Raw genomic sequence first — 9,703 nt, 5'->3', positions numbered from 1 at the left:
GTGGGCACTCGTCCCCGACTCCCCGACAAGAACCCAGAATGCAGGAGCGTGGGGCTGGGCAGCACACAGCTGCGCAAGCGGACTGGCCTTTCCGCGCGGGGGGCAGGGCCGAGAGACTCAAGGAGACATTCAGGAGCCTTGCCGGGGGCTCCTCGGGCTGCCTCCCCCGTGTAAACACCCAGGGCTCTCCTTGACCGGAGGGGCAGGATGCGGGGTGGGTAGTGAGGCGCTCTGCTTGCTCCTCAGAAACACCCACCTACCCAGACTTCCCTGTGGACCACACCAACGTTCACACGTTGGACGTGTTTACCCTGAACAACGAGCTGCGGGTCACCGGGGGAAATATCAGAGTAGAGGCTATGAAGTTCTTGGGCCCATGCACTCTGATTATGAGGCTAAAACCAGAATTCCGGAAACGGTGGAAACTTGGAAGTGAGACACTCACCACGTGGGCAAGTGGCATAGAGAATAAGCAACGCTGACATACGGGCCAGCATTCCAGATTCTGACTACAGCTCGTGACCAACACGCGCAGTACTTACAATTCTTCAGCTTCCAGACATAACAGCTTAAGAGCTGTGAGCAACCTCCAAGATGGTCCATCCCATCCAAACGTCATATTTCTAAAATAAAAAAACAAGGACAAATCCTTAATTTCAGTACTTCACGATACCAAGGCAAATGACTAAAATGCCAAACGTTTGTTTAAAGGTGTCACTAAATATTATGTAACCTGAGATCCTGGTCACAAGAACAAAGAGAAAAATAAGTCCAAATACTTAAGAATAAAGCCTGAGTAAGAGAAAATTCTTTGTGTTTAAGCCACTAAACTTGGGTGAGAGGACCACAGCAGGAAGGCACATGCCCCAGGTCACACTGAGACAAACGATGAAGAATCTGGGTTATCCTGGGGATCAAACGAATGGCAACCACCAGCGCTAGACTGCCTTCGCACTGGGCTGGATTATTTAAAACGTAGTTTTAACTACAGAAAAAACCTGAAAGGGCAAGAGCCCTGAAGCCTTTTATCCCATTTGGCACAGAATCACCTCGCCACCCCTACCCCCACCCCCAGAGCCTACGCCGTGCTATTGGGTGGCTGAGGGCCATTCCACATTACCACATGTTAGAGACAAACTTACACCGGGCCACCAATCAATACGTACAGGGCTCTCTTCTGGTACAATAATTTGATATTTCAAGCTAGTATCTCATGTCCCCAAAAAAAGTTTCTTGGAAAGTATCTGGCACATCCCATGTGCCCCGCAACATCGACCACAATTTCCTGTACATAGTAAGTGCTCAATAAATGCCCACTTGTCAATCAGTGCAGGTCAAGCGGTATCTCACGTCTACGGAAATGCTAACCCTCCATTTTTCCATCAGAATTTCCTAAAGAAACAATTTTGAAAGAGACACTTACTCTATAAAGTCGTGATCCTTTAAAATGGAAATCTTTTTGTTCATCTGTTTATCTGTTGATGGGAGATATTTAACAAGTATATCTACATAAAAAAAAAAATCAGATTTAGGGTATAAATCAGGCAAAAGCTTACTTTTCAGCTTACTTTCCTTCCCATCGGCAATCAAGACATATGTAAAGTTTTATCTAATTCATATCATACCAAGTTTCATCTAATTCATTCTTCAAGTCCATCTCAATGAGATAGATCATTATTAGCCCTGCAAGAATTCCAAGGGAGGAAACCAAACATCCACTACCTCAGCTCGTGCTCCCAACAAAATCAGGTCATTAAGATGTTAGCAGGACTGCTAGGAAGTTACACCCACCAAAAGTGTACGCTCTGTACAAACATGAGAAAATGTTTACAGTATTAAGTTTTCAAAAGCCAGAATTCAAAACTGTCTGGATATCAGTGACTGCAATCATAAACAACTGAAAGTATATACACAAAAATTAACAGTTATTTGGGGTAGTAGAGAAATGAGAGATTTTTCTATATCTAACTTTTTTTGTATGTTTTTATCTTTTAAATGTAAAATAACTGATCCATAAAGTTTGTTCACAAATCAGTATTTTGCGACCATCAGTATTAAAGTTATTCTGATAACATGAGGCTAACCTCAAAGCTAGTTTTCTACACGATCCAGCAAGACCCCGTTTTTGCTTGTCTATTTTATTTTGATAAACATTATCATTCTGCCTATAGGGTGGAGCAGTACCACCTCGATCGACTTTCCATTTCCACTAGAACTTAAATTAAAACCACCTCAAATTACACCCTTAGTAAATCTCTGGCCATTTCCTCATGGCCTAGAAAACTGTCTCTGGTGCTTTAGAAGGAAAAAAAGTTGGCCTTTATGTACCATTTTTCATATCATACTTGGAATTTTCACTGCATAAACTTAATAGTTCAATTACTGCTTTTAAAATGGCAATACCGATGGCAGTGGCTAGTTAGTAGACCACAAAAGAACATAAATCGGTATTTCATCCTGGCATTAAAACAAACAAGGACTGTAGGATATATTTCTCTCTATGATGAGCACAGCGCCGTCCTGCTCTCTAATCCTATCCTACCTTCCATGACAATGACACTATCTCTCTACCAAAGTTCCCTTTCTTTCCATCCACTACTATTACATTTCTTAGCAGTTTTCCTGTTCTTTCCTTCTACTGTCTGACCTGATTCAATAAAACTTTTCAGTTCTTCTAATCCCCGATATTGCTCAAAGCTTTGTTTTCACCTCAATATTACGATTACATGGTCGATAAGAGTAAGACCATCCCTACCTAGGAGAAAATGAATGAAATACATTTTAAGATCTGCCATTTTTATTAAACATAACCACATCCCCAGATGGGGAAACATATTTATCTCATCTTCGTGATAAGAACCAAAAGCAATTCCAACCTTGTGAGACATAGACACACGCATGAGGGTTGCGGGCGGCCACGAAGCCATACTCCAGGAGCAGCCGCTGGTTATCATGGGGGCCGTAGCAGATGAAAACCTCTTCGTGCCGCCTGCAGCTCGAACCTGTTCTAATTTCATAGCAGCGAGTTTCCTCGTTAAATGCTGCTTGTACCTAGAAAGGAAAATCATTAAAGACTTTTTTAAAGCAAAGCATAAACTAAAAAGATTAAGTTACTGTATTTAGTCCAGATGTACCTTTCAAACACTCATCGCTGACTTTAACCCCATGTGGAAAAAACGCCACATCTGCACTTGGGTCTCCTGTCCACCTGGGCATCACCCCACTGGTGAGGGAGGGAGTCTTGCCCAGGGCTCTGACGATGGCCGAATCAGACTGGCAGCAGTTTATTCGTCACATATGCAGGGACGCAGGGCCACACAGGGCTGTGCTCAGGGCAGAGTGGCCTGCAGGGGCCACGGGGAAGGGGAGAAGGGTGGGAGGAGGGGCAGGCTGCTGGCTAAGACCGTCCAGGCGATAGAGCACGGGTCCTGTGGGCCTGGAGAGCAGTGGGAAAACAAGGCAAAGGAAAACGATGCCCAGAGGGCAAATGGGGTCGGGAAGAAAGACAGGAGCATACCTGATGGCAGGAAGGTTTACCTAAAGCCAACGACACCTTTCCCTGTGGTTTCACTCATATTGAAAATCACACGTTCTACATGTCGAAGTCCTTCCTATGAAAACAGAACGTGTGTCCCCCTGTCGACTTCTCACCTGGACACCTGGGCTGTGATTCAGCAGATCCAGGTATGGGGCGAGGGCGCAGGTGTCTGGCTCTGCGGAGAAGCACTGCCTCCGCCCACGCTTCACGTACACAGCTCTGGTGTTGACAGTGCACCAAGCCCACAGGAGGGCACTGTAGCTGAAGATGCCCTCGACGGCCTCGGAAAACAGAGGCTGCAGCGAGGAGAAGAAGTCTCTGGAGGAAGTGAAGAACTCCTGCACGCGGATTCTCTGCTCTCTGGCTTTTGCTTTCAAAGGTTGGGGAAGAAGATTCACCACTTCCGGCTCCAAACAAACGGGGCAGGTATAGGCCTTCGGTAAAATCTCCAGGTAAGGCTTCCAGGGAGACCGGTCCCCAGCATGCTTTTCTGCAACTAAAAAGGTGCACAGAGCCAGCAGCGGAGACAGAGGAGGCTGCCACCTTTTAAAATTAAAAGCCAGATTAAAGGAATTACTTTTATTCAAAATATGGAGTAAGGAAAAGATACAGACATCCTGGTGGTCTGTTGTACTCCAAGGGACTGTGCCAAATCGCCAGCACACGCCCAGGAAAGGGCCTGCCTTCCTCAAGGCTTCCCTCTCGGGAGCAGAACCCAGACACGTGTTCTGAACAAGTCACACTGATATAAGAACTGCCTTACTAATCCAGCTTTGTCTGCAGGAGATTCTTTTTTTTTTTTTTTTTGCAGAATACCTCTTTGCTACCAACTTGGTTCTCCAGTGTTAAAGCTTTGAGAAGTCCCCTTGTTTCACCTGGGTAATAACACAAAGCCTGGTGGGGGGAAAAATCGGTGGCAAGAAACCTAGACATGCCCCGCCCACTGAGTACTTGTAATAACACAAAACCTGGTGGGGGAAAAACTGGTGGCGAGAACCTAGACATGCCCCGCCCACTGAGTACATGGAGCTATTTCAATTTTTTAGAAATTATATAATATTGAAAATTCAATTCCTCAGTCACACGAGCCACAGTTGTGTTCAACAGCCATGTGGCTAATACTGCCATACTGGACAACGCAGAGCGAAGTGTCTGTCACTGCATAAAGTTCTACTGTACGATACTAACCTAGACGGAAAAGTGAACATGCTCATTATATACTTGTCACAGTTCTGAAGCTTTTGTTCCTAAACTTACCCAATATACTGCAAATTAGACACTGTAGTATTTTTATTTGTTGCCAATAAAAGATCTCATGTTGCATGAATGTATTTAGAAGTTTACATTAATCCTTCAAAGTCCAGATTCTTATACCATACATTCTACTCAAAAGTTCAGAATGATACAGAAAATATTCACGTTAAGAGCGTCCTTGCTGCTACTCAGGCCAATGAAGATACATCAGCCCTCTTACAAAAGCATGTCAAGGGAGAAAAGTCCAGAACTTATCCTGGGTTAAGAAACAATATGATCTTTTAATCATCATTATTTAGAAACCCCTTCTGCTGAGGCTCTCACTCACTCTGCCTTCAGAAAGCCCCCAAAACAAAGGCCCACTATAACATGAGACAGAAAATACTTAACTCCCACACCAGCCTCTTCTCTTCTATGCTACATAATACTAACACTTTCATAACGTCAACAGCTCTTTATAGTTGAAAGAGAATTCGAGCAAGTACAATAAGGGTAAAAACAAGAGAGACTAACTGACATTTGTCAAGCTCTATATGATGAAGGAGAACAGGCTACTATGAATCAAGGCACTCAGCTGTGATTTGCCTCTATCGTCCCATTTAATCTTCATTTTCTAGGGACAGATCAGGATTAAAACCCACGTCCCAGGCAGCCTACTAAAAACCTTTAAAAAAGCAGTTTACAATAAATTAGGAACAAACTTCAGGCGTCAAATACATGGTGACAAAAGAACACTAAATTATGGGCAGCAAATGTACAACGCAACACAAGTACAACTTACTGTTGAACTGTGCACTTGAAACTGATTGGATTTTGTTAACCAATGTCACCATAATAAGAATAAATTCCTCAATTAAAAAAAAAAAGAACAAACTTCATAGAACATCATTTCAGATATCCATTAGCTATGCAAAGGGGCTGCGTGGGCCCTAATGAACTATGTCTTAGGTGACATATTTGCCAACAACAGACTTTAAAGGAGAAGCATCTGCGTGGGCCCTAATGAACTATGTCTTAGGTGACATATTTGCCAACAACAGACTTTAAAGGAGACGCATCTGCACCAGATGAGCATGGTCACTTACTTAGCAACGTACGCCCCTAAGTAGCTCCTGATCACTGTGTCGGTGGTGAGCAGGCAACTCTCAGGCAACGAAATAATCACCTGTCCCTCCTTACCAAAAAAGAAAGTAAAGTTTAGAACACCCGTGCTTTGGGAAGGACCATGAGTATGCATCTATCTTTCAAAGTGATTCCCTTATCATCTACTAAGAACCCAGGACACAGACCACCCAGGAGCCCACCAACAGACTGACTCCCAAGCCCCTGAATCAACAGATGCAGGAAAGGCTGCTCCAGCACAGGCACACCACTCTGACAAGAATTAAAGGTTAGTTATGTGACTGACACGCAACACCAGTCAACTTTTCACCAGAAAGGAAGTGGTACACTCTGACACCTCAAGTCATATTGTCCCTTCACCTTCTTATGCCAGGAAATTGTGCCACCTATGAGACACAGGCAGAAACCACGCAAAAAACTCTGCCCGGTGCAATCCCCAAGTCCAGTGACTGCTCCAGCTGTGCCAACTAGCTAAACAAAGGGCAGCCCACCCAGCACAAGGGTCCCCTTTTACCACCTGCAAAGGCATAGTTCTCAGTTCCTCTCACTAAAATAGAAACATAGAAGAATTAACATGTCAAGTAACAGACACCAGAAATAAATAAGGCACTAAGAGGCCAGACATAAGATCCTGCTTTTACAACTGGCATCTGGGCTGCTTAGAAATCTCAGCCAAAAATCATCTGGGTGTGACTTCCGGTGTCCTCATCCGGAAACAGATTAAGCTAGGTGATCACTGCCACCCCTTCCTGCTCCGACATCCATGACTTTTTCATTTGAAGAAAAGCCACCTGATAAAATGTTCTTCATCTTGATGGGAGTAAATAAAAACTCATCACACTGGAAACTTAAAATCTTTGCATTTCATAATATATAAAATGCGTCTCTATTTTCAAAAAATTTAACAAAAAAGCCACTTAAAAGTACGTGTATAAAGTGTACAGCTGAAACTTATTGGATTCCGTTAACCAATGTACCATAAATTTAAAAAAGAATAAATAAAAGTACATGTAAAGCAATTGCCAATTATCATTTCATGATCTAAACAAAAACAACTCGTAATTACTGCTGTATACATGACAGCTTTGTCTCTCCTTCCCAAATTCTGCTATAGAGTGAAGTCAGTTATACCTCTGTTCAAAAAATAAAAATACTGCACAATGTGAATTACTTAATACTACTCAAAATGGTTAAGACAGTAAATTTTATGTACATTTTTACCACAAAATTTTAAAATATAAAAATAACATAACAGAATTAGAATATTAAAAGCTACCATTCTTTAGGTTAAATATATGTAGACAGCTGGGTTTTATAGAAATTAAATAAATACAAATTTTAAAAATTTTTAATTAAAAATCAATTAAGGAGTTAGTTTGTAGCTTTACAGAAAAGTTATGTACTAGATGTCCTTTAAATAGCATAGAAAGAACTAAAATAGACCTTGGAGGTCACCTATGTCATTCACCTCATTTTCCAGGTGAGGAAACACAAGCCGAGGGCTAGGGGCTTTGCTCCCTCCGGGCACCAAAGCTAGCTGAAGGCCACCCCGGGACGGGCTCCGAGGCCACCCCACTCTGCTTGCTCAGGTTCACCGACTAAGTCTCACACAGCCTCTCAGCTGAGAGCAGCTCCTTCCCTGGCACGTGTAAAACACGATCTGATTTACAGAATGTGCTGTGGCGGAGACTGTAGGTGTCCACCCCGACACGCCTCCTCTCCTCCTCCCTACCAGTCCCATCAGACGGGCACAGGGCTGGGAAAGGGCCGCACGTCTCCCCTCCCTCACAGCCGGCCAGTCCCGTGTCCCTCGAATTTCTTTGATGGGAGAAGTCTGCCTTCCTCACCCCCTCGCTCGGTCCTGCTGCTCAAGCTCCAGGAGCTCCCCCATGGACCTGAGGGTGGGGGGCTCCCTCCAAGGACGTGGAGACAGAGCTAAAAGGGATCTGGGCCTCTGATGGCCATGTGACCACCACAGCGGCCCAGGTCTGCCAATCCAGGCTTGGTTACATGACAGTCAAATGAACTGCCCAGTTTAAGCATTTTACTTTGGGTTTATCTCGCATACACAGCAAACTTAATTCTAACTGACAGAATTGAATTTGAACACACCCATTAGGTAAAAAATGCCTGTACGTCTGAAATATTTTTAATTCACTTGATTTCAATCACAAAAACAAAGCAGCAAAATCTATACTGGGTTCCAAGGAGAAGAGAGAGATTCTCACCCGCAGGGATGTTTTGCTCATCAGCCCTCTTCCGGTACCTGGGAAAGCAGACAGAAAGGTAAATCCTACTATACCTTCCAGGCCCCAGAGAGAGCATTTTGAAAAAAAGACGTGCGTGAACTTCAAAATTACAAAGCTAAAGCTGGGTGTCTCGTACCCTTTGCCTCCCAGGGCAGGGGATCAAGAAGCTATTCTGGAAAGTGTCCTGACTTCCTTTTGGCCTTGGAATAATTGAAGGGCAAAGCAAGCTTCAGAGTCACAACCTAAGGATCCTGGACTTTACACAGCTCTGCGGCTGGGTCTCTTAGTGGGACCTTTATGTTGGGCTCTCTCCCCTGGGATCTAACAGCAGGTGTGGGTGGCCCACCCCAGAGACATGCCCCTTAACAGGGCGAGGTCAGCGGGACAGACCCAGGGCAGCTGCCCCCTGTGAGCCAAGGCCGTGGCCAGAGCACGGTCACGATGACTGTACCTTCGCCAGCTGCCCTGCCAACCCCGCCGAGATCCAGACACTTGCCCCTCCGCGCCCAAGGCCCCCCTCCCGCAACAGTCAGATCCCAGCTTTCTGGCCAGCACAGGTCCAACATGACCCGTGATTATTACATCCACCTCTTCAAATTCGTAGGGGTGGGCGGGGTGGGGGGGTGACATATTCAGCAAAGGAAGGTCAATCTCTGCAGGACTAGGAGCTCCTGGTTCATGTTAGGGATTCCTGCCTCATGCCCGGACTCGGCGTCTGGCAAGTCTGACTTGACGAGTCCTGACTCATCTCCCCACTGTGACGCACACTGCCTGACCAGACATGGCTTTGGTTTTAAGAGCTTACTTAATCTCTTCCGTGTGTCCCACGGTACACTTTATCATCCCGTGGGACAGAAGCCTTCCTGGAATCAATTGCTAATGAAAGGATTTTTTTTCCTATAGGGCTATCCTTTAAAAGCCTCATGTGCTAAGTTAATTGGAAATTTCTCTCCAAACACATATATGAACATAACCCGGCATATGGAATAAACCTAGAAAATATTTTACCTATATTTCTACAGTAGAGTATTCAGTAGCAGAAAACAGGCCACAGCAACCTGCACTAGCAAAGTAAGAAGCAGCCATTAGGATCTTATAAGAGTAAAGCTTATCACAGACCTCTTGCCGCCTTAGAATTTCTATCATAAATCCACATAGGCAGCTCAGGTATGGCCAGTGCTTTAATGGTAAAAGGAAATAGTTCCCAAAGCATAAATCAGGTTAATGTAGGGAGGAGGCATGAGAATTAAAAATGTTAATCAAGCTACACTCAGAGACTGCAATGCGCTGATCAGCCCTGCAGCCGGCCAGGAGGACACCTGCAGAACAAAGGGAGATGTCTGCGGGATGCTAACGACCCATTTCCCACACAGTTTTTGCCAGGCATTGTATGATTTTGTGCTTGATTCTGCTGTGTTCCTTTAAGTAGTGTTATAGTTGGTTCTTGCATACAGTAAAATTACTTGGAATCAGTTGTATTTTTTCTAAGATTTCTCTGTTAAGATTTTTTTAGTGTGGTCCAGGGTCGACTTTTGCTTGG

At 44.5% G+C, this 9,703-nt stretch overlaps 1 protein-coding gene and 1 long non-coding RNA gene across 12 annotated transcripts in view; both read right to left on the bottom strand.

Annotated features, from left to right (window-relative positions):
* Nucleotides 1–9,703, bottom strand: part of SETD4 (SET domain containing 4) — a 37,001-nt gene that overhangs the window by 16,801 nt on the left and 10,497 nt on the right. For 7 of the 11 annotated variants that reach the window (XM_025050203.1, XM_025050204.1, XM_025050202.1 and 4 more), the window contains exons 4-9: nucleotides 8,143–8,180; nucleotides 5,878–5,966; nucleotides 3,652–4,081; nucleotides 2,877–3,051; nucleotides 1,424–1,505; nucleotides 543–623 (exon numbers count right to left, since the gene is read on the bottom strand). In XM_025050203.1, coding sequence (XP_024905971.1) covers nucleotides 543–623; nucleotides 1,424–1,505; nucleotides 2,877–3,051; nucleotides 3,652–4,081; nucleotides 5,878–5,966; nucleotides 8,143–8,180 — 895 coding nt within the window. Of the gene's footprint in view, nucleotides 1–542; nucleotides 624–1,423; nucleotides 1,506–2,876; nucleotides 3,052–3,651; nucleotides 4,082–5,877; nucleotides 8,181–9,703 lie in introns of all 11 variants that reach the window. The other 4 variants (XM_015593127.2, XM_015593124.1, XM_025050206.1 and 1 more) reach the window with 4 other exon arrangements.
* LOC112483777 lies at nucleotides 4,284–5,871 on the bottom strand. Its single transcript, XR_003047751.1, has 2 exons — nucleotides 4,536–5,871; nucleotides 4,284–4,463 (listed from the first exon to the last, which is right to left on the bottom strand). It is a non-coding gene; the product is annotated as an uncharacterized LOC112483777 (long non-coding RNA).

The sequence above is a fragment of the Pteropus alecto genome, unplaced genomic scaffold, assembly GCF_000325575.1.
Source record: "Pteropus alecto unplaced genomic scaffold, ASM32557v1 scaffold97, whole genome shotgun sequence".
Lineage (NCBI taxonomy): Eukaryota > Metazoa > Chordata > Mammalia > Chiroptera > Pteropodidae > Pteropus > Pteropus alecto.
This window is presented reverse-complemented; position numbering and strand designations above follow the sequence as displayed.